General features: G+C 43.2%; 1 protein-coding gene across 1 annotated transcript in view; it reads right to left on the bottom strand.

Annotated features, from left to right (window-relative positions):
* Positions 1–322: 322 nt before the first annotated feature.
* Positions 323–12,123, bottom strand: part of plagl2 (pleiomorphic adenoma gene-like 2) — an 81,762-nt gene continuing 69,961 nt past the window's right edge. The window contains exons 2-4 of the mRNA XM_017720164.2: positions 9,836–9,948; positions 9,275–9,733; positions 323–7,369 (exon numbers count right to left, since the gene is read on the bottom strand). Coding sequence (XP_017575653.1) covers positions 5,899–7,369; positions 9,275–9,588 — 1,785 coding nt within the window. The 5' untranslated portion in view covers positions 9,589–9,733; positions 9,836–9,948 and the 3' untranslated portion in view covers positions 323–5,898. The remainder of the gene's footprint in view (positions 7,370–9,274; positions 9,734–9,835; positions 9,949–12,123) is intronic.

The raw sequence follows: 12,123 nt of genomic DNA, 5'->3' as shown, positions 1-12,123 counted from the left end.
TATTTGTGAGAAATGCTGGGCTAAAACGGCTCCCCGGGACCTGTAAGTATAGGTTTGAGGTAGGGCGGTATAATTAGGCCTGCCTTGAAGCCAAGTGCTCCTTTTTTATCACTTGGAAACTTGCCTTCACCCCCCCCCCTCCCCCTCCCCCTCTTCATCATTTCGTTTGTGCGCAGTGGTGTGGTTTCCTGCCTTGGCTGTACGGTATGCGAATGGCAGTTTTCAGCCATAACCTAGTCTGGCTTATTCTAGCACCCTCTCCCACCACCGCCTGCAGGAAATCACCCTTAGGGGGGGGGAAGAAAGGGCGGAGGGACAGATATAAAACCGTGGGTTTGTCTTTTAATGATTTTAACATCATACATTACAAGTCAAAAGGTACATTGTACTGTACAATAAGTAAATAGGTTTGTTGTAATGTCATCTCTTTGGATCAACCAATATACATATCTGTCACTTTACATTGCAGCAACTGATTGTAGGCGAGTCATGTAATAAAAAGTGGACTGGTGTCCCATTTTTTTATACAATTCTCCCTGTAGATGATAAACTTCCATGCTATATAAAATAGTGTAAGGCTGAATGAAAATATTCCATTTTTGTTTTGTTTTCACCTTTTTTGCCAGAGATGGCAGTAATAAGCAAGTACTAAAAATAAAAGGACTATGTTGCTAAACAAGAATACATAAAGAGCTTGGAATGCAAGACTTACGTTAAGCTAAAAATAAACAAAGCTACGAGCAGATGTCGGCACCTGTTTTCTCTATAAAGCGAGGAAAGAATTTCATTTGAACTTTTTCAGATTGTTTTTTTTTGTTGTTTTTTTGTTTTTAAATCTTAAAATCAGTTATCTTTTAATAATTTCCCTTAAAAGCTTAGTTAGGCACCTACTCCTATTGGGAGAAATAAAAGATAAGTGCTTCCCTAGTAGGTACAACGGAGATTTTGTGCTCAATTATAATATAAAGGGACGCTGAGCTGGATGCGGTTCGACGGCAGGTGTGGAGGGGCTGTCGGATTGGAGATCAAATAAATTTCCCTACTGCCTGTTCTTTTGCTCTCCTCCGTCTTCCAACAGACTTTGGAGCGTCGCAGGTGACTTGAAGAGGAGGTCCTCCAGTTTTTTAAGGAGTCCACTTTGATGTCGTCTGAAAGTTCTCAATAGGAGGGAGGCTCTCCTTTATAAGGGCACTGGAGCAAGACTGATGTCAGGCTGAAAAAGCCTTCACCTTTTGAAGTCTCCCCTCAGTCCACAGCACAATGGGGTCCTGGACGTGAAATGAGATACGAGCGCTGTGCGGCTCCGGTGCATCCAGCTTAGCCTGCCTGCCGGAAAAACTCAACTACCCATCGCCGGCTCTGCAAACACGCCAGACGCCCAGCTCCACCCATGCAGGCAGTTATTATATAAAACATAATTTAAACCAAAAGTTATTTCGAAGGGGGGGAGGTGGGAGGTGGTGGTGGTGGTGGTGGGGGGCTCTTTCCAGTAAACCAGTCGAACCTGTCAAGCTCTGTAATATGCTGTTGATTGAAAACACTTCAGTCGGTGCCAGAGCTGGAGTTTTTCTTTCTTTCTTTCTTTCTTTCTTTCTTTCTTTCTTTTTCTCCCACTCTTTTCTTCTTTTGTTTGCAGTTTCCAGCCAGTTTTCTTTTTTCTTTTTTTCTTCCTTCAGATTATGTTGGACCGCCTTTTTTAAACAAAGGTTTCGAAGATAAGCTATGCTCGAGCATATTTTTACTCTATTTTCTGCTCTTCTATTTCTGAAAGTCCTGAAAAGTGGAAGCGAAAGAGCTGGGGCAGAGGGCGAAGCGGAAAATATTAGTGAAAAACCTATTTAAAAAAAATACTGTTACTCTTTTGGAAGAGGAGGGAAAAAACAAAAAACAATACATAAGATTAATTCTACACATCAAACTAATGGCACGTACATGTACACGATCAAATACAAATAAAAAAAAAAATAAAAACAACATACAAACATACAAGGCTGAAGTTTAAAAGAAAAAAAAAATACTCTTTTCAAAGGTTTAAAAGTGCTAGAATTCAGATCAGCTCAGAAAACCCGGGGAGGAAAAACTCGGAAGTTGCCAACAGCTTTTATGTTTTAACAGCTTCGTAAGAGAAATAAATGATTCTTGTGTTTTTCCCACTAGGAAAAAAACGTAGCTTTGCTCGGCGATTTGACTTTTAGCTAAAACAGAGATAAAATGCTCACGCAGTTTATTCCCATGAAGGATGATCAGTCAGATTTGTCACTTACTGTGGCTTTGTTCTGTTTTAGGAGAAAACATTTCAGCTTCAAAGTGCCTATTAAATCTTTTTTTTCCCCTCAGACAAATAAAATTGGGGAATAAACGCTAAAAATAAACTCTTACTGGACTCCAAATGTTGGTAATCGAACCCTTCAGTACCACCCGATGCAAATATGAAGAGAAACTGCTTTAAAACGACGTATTTGGCTTCTCGTCTTCAGTCCAAGCCTAATCAGTTTGTTTCTTACAGTATGTAAAGAAGTCTTTAGGTCGCAATCGTGCCAAGAAAGTTTCTTCTCCCCAGGTTTTTGGTATGAAAAGAAAAGAAAAAAAAAAACACATAAAAAACTAAAAATAAATGAGGTGATGCGTTGTGTTGTTTTGAGGTCCTGTTTCAACAAACAGAAAATAATATATATGACAACATACGACCAGGCAATATCCCAATCAAACGTCCCATGCTTTGAATGTCAAAGACCAGGCTGGTGACTTATTTGTTCTGGATATTGTGTCTCTTATCAGACTCTTTCATTAAAAAAAAGAAAAGAAACAGAGAAATGTTCATTTGAATGGAAGAAGCAGCCGTGTGAGGAGAACTAGACAGAAATGGACAAACGGTTCGGTGTAACTACTGTGCATGTTTTCAGTTTAAACATCTTTGCAGAAGTATTTCTATAGAGTGGTCTATGACTGTCGCCAACCATAGCACTAAAGCAGCATAGTAACTTTTTTTTTTTTAGTTTTTTTTTTAGTTTTAGTTTTTTTTTTCTTGATTTCTAAGTTTTGTGGGTGGTCTCAATGTTTTTCAGGGTTTTTTTTTCTCCTTCTTTTATTTCTATTTGGCCTCGTTAAGGTAACATCTCTTCACTACTTCGCACTTCACCTTTATGAACGTTGGATGGGGATGGAAAATCGGGCAAAGATGCCACGGCAATGACCCTGAAAGGTGTGGATAAATGGATTTGTTTGCACGGGAAATGAGAGATTCACTCGAAAGAGGCCTCGAATATCGGTTAATAACTCTCGGTGGGACGAAGCGATCAGAACCGAACGACGTTCAATGAGCTCCTCGGTATATGGAGCTTTGAACGAGCCGGGATGCCCCTGCGTCGGAGCGATGAGGTGGGCGCGGGACAGCCGTCACAACGTTTAACCTCCGGGTGCAGACCCTCGTATACCTTCATCTGTCTGGCTAGAAAACGGTGGATCATTTCCAGCACCGCATGTAATGCAATCAGTTACACACACGTCAAGGTATGCAGCGTATGTTCTCGGTTCAGACGGCTTCATCCTAACGGGAGTTACAGCGGAATATTCAGGGCCTCTTTCGAGTGAATCTCCCTGTAGAATTCCTACCATAGTTCTTCGTGTAGTGGGCAGTTATTTGGTGTGGATTTGTGCAGACTTTCATTTGCAGCATCATTTCTGGCATCTGCTTTATGGACATATTGACACCACGTCTCGTAGTGCGGTGACTGGGTTCTGCATTTTTCGTGAACTTGGTGGTTTAAGCTGATGCGCTCTCTCGGGAAACAAACTGGGAAAAAAAAATTACAATTTTTAAATGTGGAAGAGAGCCTTTTTAAAAAAGTAATACCATGAGGCAACACCAAAGACGTCAGTCAGGTCTGTTTCCAATACTGAAAGCGAAGAATTCAGATCAATCTTGGGTCACATTATGGGCCTCTCTACACAACACGCTAAAGATTAAAGATAGGGTAAGTTCGTTCTACGTAATTCTACGAATCATACGGGGGTCAAAACACCATCGTCTTTGACTCGCGTAAAGGGAAATGTATAAAACGAATAGGACAGGGGAAAAAGCTATAGGGAAAAGCAATTACTTCATCCATTTTTTTTTTTTTTAACCAAGGTTACACGATTATGTAAACCTGCCAGACATAAGAAAAAAAATCCATCAGCAAATTTTAATATATCTATCTAAATTACACTTTACTAAAATAAAAGCAATTATCATATATATTTCTGATGTGGTATTTCGTACACTGCAAAAAATACTCTTTTTTTTTTTTTTTTCTTTCTTTCTTGTCATTTCTTGTTTTTTTTCTATTCACATATGTCAGGGTGCTTATTACCATGTATCTCTCAACGTTCAAGAAAACAAAACAAAAAACAACAACAAAAAAAAAAAGTCCTGCCTAAAATATTTGTGTCTAATAAAATATATTAGAATGAGGTGGGCAGGAACTGGAGGTAAGAAAGTGTCGCCACGGAGATAAAATTAGTGCCGGAAGGAAGGAAACCATCCCGAAGGGCTTTTTCGATTCTAAGTACTAAGGATCATTTCCGATTTTTTCCTGATGTTCGGTTTTATTTTTTGGGTTCATGTATGGCCGTCTCTGTTTAAGAAGCTTGGCTGGAAGGAAGGGTAAACAGACTTGGGGCGGTGGGGTTGGGTCAGCAGGTCACCATGGTTACCTGAAGAGGTCAAGTGCCTTCAGCTGTAAACAAAGTGCTTCTTTCGAGTCGTGTTGTAAACCTGTGAGGTTTTTTTTATATTATCGTCCACTCTTAGTTTTGATAATGGTCACAGTGTATTAAAGCAGGATCAAACTGTGCAGTTTATTTGCCTCCTTACTTACTTTCTTTCTTTCTTTCTTTCTTTCTTTCTTTCTTTCTTTCTTTCTTTTTCCTTCTTTCTTTGCCTTACACCTTGCCTACATCTTGCTCCAGCACAAATCAATGTGCGATTTTATTTAATACCTTTCAACTTAGGAGCTGAAACTAGGCTTTTCTTAAAGTTTCTTAAATGTTTCCTAAAAAACATCTACAGGGGCAACCTGCTCAGCATCCGTTGTTGGAGCAAAGCCTTGTTTTTCCAGAAAAACTTTACAGGAGGAAGACAAAATCTTCCAAATTGTGTAAAAGAAAAAACAAGTTAAAACCGGAGATGCCGGGTTTTAATCCTTGCAGTTGAGTTAACCACTGAAAACAATAATTGTGCCTTTGATGCACCTAGAATCGAGACTGTTTTCATTTAATTATTCACCTATTTATTTATACTATTTGGCCATGAAAATGATTCAGTATCACAACTTCATTCCTTCACTAATTTTTTTCCCACTCCTGGCAGCAAAGACGGTTTTAGTTTAAGGGCAAACGAATGTTACCTGACTTTTTACGCTTAATAGAATAGAGACATTATAGCAAGTTAGGTCTCACATTTGGAAGAGCAAAAAAAAAAAAAAAAAAAAAACTCACTTCAAACTATTCTTTCTAGTCTTAAAAGACAAATTACTTTTTCTACATTAATTTTTGCCTTTTTCCTACTCATATTATTACTTTATAAAGTATGCAGTACCACGCCTTAAGGCCTGCTGATGCTGCCTCCTAACTAGAAAATGGTGAGAAAAGGTATGAGGGCGAGGTTTACCTAAAATACAGACAGAAAGCCTAAATAAAAGCTCCGTGGTTTTCTCAATTCCTATGCTTTTCTTCCTTTGCAGAAATAAATGATTTCCTCCAGGCTCATTCGAAAGCTTTTGTGCGCTTCAATTAAGGCTTCTATGTGTTCAAGTGTTTTTATTATCGCCCCACCCCTAGGGGGAGCCCCTAAAGCTCCTCTGCCCTGAGCCGCCTAAGGTGACCGGGCCTGCGGCAGGCCAGGGTGGGGTGGGAGCCTCATTGAAAGGCCTGGTGGAAGCGAGGCAGGGTGGTCGTGCTGAGGCTGGAGCTAAACACTGGCGGAAGTGGGTGCAGGGGTCCGAGACCCCCGCCGGAGCCTGGCTGCTCCTGAGGTTGAGGTTGCAAAGAGGTAAGAGGCACTGCGGCTGTCGCTGTGGCAGCGTGCGGCTCGGCGGCGTGCGAAGACACCGACGATGACGAGGAAGAAGAGGAGGCGGTGGAGGTGGTGGAGTAGCCCATCACCAGCCCTCCCGAACTCATGGGGGCGCTGTAGGGAGGCAGGTTGAGCGGAAAGAAGCCCAGCAGATGAGAGAAGTCCATGTTAGCAGCACACAGGGATTCAGCGATGACGGCGGGGCTCTTAGACAGGAGGGGGTCCCCGCACAGCTCGTCTGTCAGGCCGGGCGGAGGCTCCAGACCATCCTTGTTCGGCGAGGCAGCTGAATGGGGGTCGGCTGAGGGCGGCGGCGGAACTGGCAAGCCACTCTGCAGATCCATCAGGAAGCTCTCCATCTCCACCTTCAGGGGCTTCTCCAGCAAATATGAGGTAGATCCAAGCTGGTACTTGGGCGGCGGCTGGGGGTGCTGTTGCTGCGGGGGCTGGGGCTGTAAGGTGGGCTGTTGCTGGTGTGGAGGTGGGGATGGGTGGTGATGGTGTGGATGGTGGTGGTGGTGGTGGTGATGCGAATGGTGGTGGTGTAGGGTTGAAGGAGGCTCCATAGGACAACCCATGCCCATAGCAGCAGACAGTGATCCAGGAACCAGGGAGTGATGGTGGCCCATTCCTGGGTTGGACATGGCCGGCAGGTGGTGAGGGTTGTACATGCCCATGGGAAAAGGGGTGCCACCGCGGAAAGGCTTGGCCACCATGGAGTCCTTGTTTGGGCCCATGCTACACATCATAGGACTGAGCTCTTCCTTCACGGCACAAGGTGGAGAACCAGATCCCAGCAAGCCCAGCATATCCGATGGTTCCGTCTTGATCTTCAGCAACTCCTGCGAGTGGCTCTTCTTGACGTGTCGCGTGAGGTGGTCCTTTCTACCAAAGCGCTGGGCGCAGTACTGGCACAAGAAATCTTTGCGGCCCGTGTGAACCACCATATGCCGGCGAACGTCCTTGCGGGTGTAGAAGCGTCGGTCACAGTGGTCGCAAGGGTGTTTCTTCTCCTTGGCACCACCCGAAGATTTGCCCGAGTGGCTCTTGAGGTGTTCCAAGAGGGCAGGGGTGCTCTCGTAGTTCTGTAGGCACACCTTGCATGTCAGATCGCCCGCTGTGGCAGAGTGCATGGCTATGTGGCGCTTGTACCCTAGCTTTGTGTTATAGTGCTTGCCACACTCCTCACACTTAAAGGCCTCTTTGTTGGGGTCGTGGGTCTGTAGATGGTTCTTCAGATGATCTTTACGGTGAAACATCTTTTCACAGAACGAGCACTGATGGGTCTTCTGCGGTGAGTGTGTGGCCATATGCCTACAGATGGGGCAGAGACAAATTATTTAATAATATTAAACAGAAACTGGCTTTATTGGTGTTGCTGTTTAGTGTTTGCACATACTGCAGTTAAAGGTTTTGGTTTTCAAGTTTGGGACTACATCCCCAAGCTAACTAACTCAGACCTGCACTCAATAATATTAAATTATTCTGATTTTCTGAAGTTACCAGCAAGACTTTGCCAAGAGCTCTTGGTACAGTGTCCCTCAAGCAAAAGCAACAAGACCCACATGCTGCCCTTCCTTGTGTCAGTAACATGTCCTTTTATTCAGATTAACCAGGTGACCAATAACTGTCTGTGTTTACATGCAAATATTTGTGACTGAATACATTCCGATTACAGACTAAGACTGAGGTGTTTATGCTCACTCTACTCAATAACCTGATGGAAAACCTCCGTTTACATGCTCACTACAAGTAATCAGATCCAAAATTACGCACATGCGTAGAGACCCACTTAGAGTAGACGTTACCAGCATCACGTGAGTCCATTCAGAGTGAGATGAGCAGCAGTGAGCAGTGATTGTGTTTTTAACTGCTTTAAAATGACGTCAGACTCAGGAAAACGTCCTTCACACGTCCTCATTAAAGAAGGCCGAGAGGAAGACGTCGTGTTCTGAGACACATAAGCTGGACGTCCGTCCCACCGCCGTCTTTTAAAGATCAGAGCATGAACTTCGTCTCCTCTGCAGACCAGGTTCTGCTCCGCCGTGTTGAACGGTATAAACGCACAAGCAGAACGGACTTAAACTTTCCGATAGGGAATGTAATCGGATACAGGAGTTTACACGTATAATATTCTTCTATTTAAAGGATTATTTACAGGATCATCCACCTCGTTCAATTGGATACAAACTATTCTGAATGGCCTCAATCGGACTAATGTATTCCAACTGTGGTGTTTACATGGACGCATTGTATTCCTATTGAACTATCAGTCGGATTATTAATAGATTATTAGGCTGCATGTAAAAGTGGCTACTGTGCTAAACAGTAGGGGGCAGTCGTGGGCTGGAGGTTAGGGAACCAGCCCTGTGACCGGAAGGTTGCTGGTTTGATCCCCTTGGCTGACAGTCCATGACTGAAGTGCCCTTGAGCAAGACACCTAACCCCCAACTGCTCCCCGGGCCCCGTGGATAGGGCTGCCCACCACTCCGGGCAAGTGTGTTCACTGCCCCCTAGTGTGCATGTTCACTATTGTGCATGTATGTGGGTGTTTCACTGCACAGATGGTCTAATTTCACTGTGTGTGCAAAATTCTTAAACCCACTTTCAGAGATGGGTGCGATTTTCTTTTGCTTTTGAGTTCTGAAAGTACATCATTTATGATGCGTCCAGAAGAATCAGCTCATATAAGTATACTTATAGAGATAATAATGATAATGATGATGATAATAATAGTAATAATGATAACAGCAACACATTTCTCATTTTTAGACGACTCTTTACTCTGAATAATTGGATGCAGCAGCAAACAAAGTGACAGCCTGTGAATTAGAGCTAAATCTCTCTTGTCCAAGCCATGGTGTCTGTAGCTGCTCAGCTCATCAGCCACGTTTCTCGAACAATGTCATCTGTGTTGGCTCCAAAAAAGTGGTATTAAGGTAGAACATCAGATCGCTCACTTTTAGCTGCGTTTACTGTGGCACTACTAGTGTCCTGCTATGGTTTGCATGAAATTAATCAATACATGAATAATATTTTAACAGGTGACCAATGAGTTTTTACTGTCACTGGGTTCTTTTACCAGAGTAACTTGGTTAAGTCACCACCACAGACCCCCTTTTATGGATGCTCTTAGAAACATGGACTTTGACTCATCTGATCCGAGACCTCTGTGAGCCCCTTTTTGGCTTGAAGGCAGAGTGTTAAGTGAGGACCTACCTGTAGAGCTTATATTTGGAGCTGAAGGCCTTGTGGCAGTGAGGCTGGGAACAGTGGAAAGGCTTCTCTCCCGCGTGACAGAAGGTGTGGAGTCGGAGCTTCTCCTGTGAGCTGAAGAGGGCGCCACACACCAAACACTCGTTCCTGCTTGCTCTCTCCTCCTTCTCCCTCTCCCTCTCTATCTCGTGCTCTCTCTCTCTCTCCGTCCTCACTTGAGCAGGACCTCCGAACAATTTGACGGTGGCTCGTCGATCCTCGTCCTCCGGTGTCAGTGCGGTAATGTGACGGTGGGCATCGGTGGCAGCCGCTGCCATGGCAGCCCTAGGGTGCCGCTGCCATTGAAACTCTGCCGTGGCTGCCCTGCCTTCCAGGCCCTGCTCGGATTCCGCCTGGGGGTGGGGTTTAAGAGGGCGTGTGTGCAGGGAGGGAGGGGCCTATTCACTTTCTCCTTTCTCAGATCTACAGTGGACGAAATGAAGATACCTGTAGTTCTGCTTTCAGCCAATTTAATTCCACAGCACCCACAGCTGGTAGAAAGCTACCTAACATGCCAGCACTCACCCTTCTTATTATTCTGATCTCGTCTTCCAGAAGAAACGGCACTGTCGTCTCACCCAGTCCCGACCTCCGTGGACGGGGCTGAGTAGGTTCTAGTACTGCTCATTTTGTTTGGTCTGCGGGAAAAAGGACAGAAAAGGGTTAATCTAGCATCCACTCTGTATCACGTTAAGTTTCTCATCACAATTTTAAAAATTTGCCAGGATGCAGCTACAGAACAGGTGGTAAACTGGGTAGTTCTTAGGCCCATTTCACCCATTCTACTGCGATACTGCAGGCTGACTGCCACAGCTTGCATGCACTGGCCAGTCAATCGTACAGTGCCTGTATAAAGAATCAAATCAATTAATTTGCTCAATAAAAATGCCCTAAAAAAACATATTTGTTTACCCTCTGCAGCTGACAGACCCGTGAGTGGGAATGAATGAATGAATGAATGAATGAATATGTTTACTTAGTATTTTTTGATAACCATCATGAAAATGTGTTTTATTGGCGTAGACTTTTTCATTTTCACTGTTTTTAATATAAGTGGTCAGGATGGAGTGCACCTGGTGTCTTGGGGTAATTTTCTCTTTACAGGTGATTTTATTGCCATCTGAATGTTGTTTTTCTAACTGCTGTTTGAATGACCCACTATTTTTCACCTCGTCAGTAGGGCTCTGATTTTCAGCTCCGTCTCTGTGTAAATTAATATATTTAAATTTTCCATGAAGATGTGGCCTTGGCTTTGGGGGGAAAAGCAAAGATCAGCTCTGACAGCTGCTACATGCTGTATTTGGTCTCCTAGTGCATGTATCATGGACCCTCCCCCAGATATTAAACACTTCCCAATCTGCAAAATCAAAAAGAATGCTTTTAAAGAATCACTCAGCCATTTATTCTGAGGTCTGGCGATGGGGCGATGAAACTGGACAGCGCTGATGATTGACAACCCGATGATGTTGTTTACAAGCGATCATCATGTTGGGGGGAAAAAGCAGAAAACTTACTAATTTACCCTTAAACAGCCTCCTAATGTTAAAGAATCATTCAATCTCACTGTTAAAACATTTTGCTTATTTACACTATTTTTTATCCTTTGCTAATCCTTTGTAGAAGCTGCCCAGGCCTAGTCTGGGTGATGAAGCTTCGACTCCACTAGAGCTTTATCAGGGGGAGAAAGCAAATTAGTGAGAAAAGCAAGATCCCAAAGGTTCATTAGGATGATGATAATGACATCTATGGGTATAAAGCCTCTGTTTATACTCCCATAAGCACAATATCATCAACAATATCATCAACTTTGTAAAGAAAGTTCTCTACGAATAAAACTACTTGCATCACTGTCGGTTCCATGAAGATTTATTGTTCAATTCAGATCAGATGAAACACGACCCGGTAGAAACTTGCTGGGTCTGTGCTGATTTTATTTTGTCCAAATCTGTTTTATGGCTGAGGAAAGATAAAAAAGATTTACAGACGTTTCCCTGCATCGCAAAAATATATCACAATACTTCAAGAAATTTTCTTCACAAGGTTTTTTTTTTATTATTTTTTGGAGATTTAATATGCTGGAACAAACAAAATAAAACTTGTAGAGCCACATCCAAAATAATAATAATAATAATAATAATAATAATACTAATAAACTCATAACTACAGTGATTTTTCTTCAGTGTTTTACAAACAACACTGCAAAATCCAAGTAAACAGGCCTAATTAAGTTCGCTTTGTAATGAAACATGTAGTTGGTCATTGTTCATTAAGCACCGGCGATATCCGAGATCTACTCGGAAAAGCGTGGTGTGGCATAATTTATCCCAATAACAATACAGTACCGTCATTATGCCCACTCATATCCCCCTGATGAGGGAATCCAATCCGCACATTACGGCTCTAACCTGGTGCCGGAATTAGAAGCTCGGAGCAGCGGAGGGAGTATGTCTGAAATCAGCCCTTATACGTGAGTCTTTGTGCTGATTAATGGTGCTAATCAATAATCCTAGCCATTAAATACACGGCCCACTTTGATTTTTCAGCATCATGTGAAAAATTGTGCACAATAGCACATTACAAGCCTCGTTGCTCAGATCCGACCTCTCTGACTCGATGGTTCACACTCGTTTAGGTCAGTGACTCAAATCTGTCATTAATGTGATGAACCTGCCTGAAATGACCCTCATGAGCTCCTCCTACTCAGTAACGTCACGTGACTGAATCACTGCATCATCAGCACAAACTAACGAGCAGAACGAGCTTCGCTGAGAAGATCATTAACTCTGATCAGCTCTCAGCTTCATTATTAGAGC

Source organism: Pygocentrus nattereri, chromosome 9 (assembly GCF_015220715.1).
Source record: "Pygocentrus nattereri isolate fPygNat1 chromosome 9, fPygNat1.pri, whole genome shotgun sequence".
NCBI classification, from domain to species: domain Eukaryota; kingdom Metazoa; phylum Chordata; class Actinopteri; order Characiformes; family Serrasalmidae; genus Pygocentrus; species Pygocentrus nattereri.
Note: the sequence above shows the minus strand (reverse complement) of the source record. Positions and strands in the feature narration are given on the sequence as shown.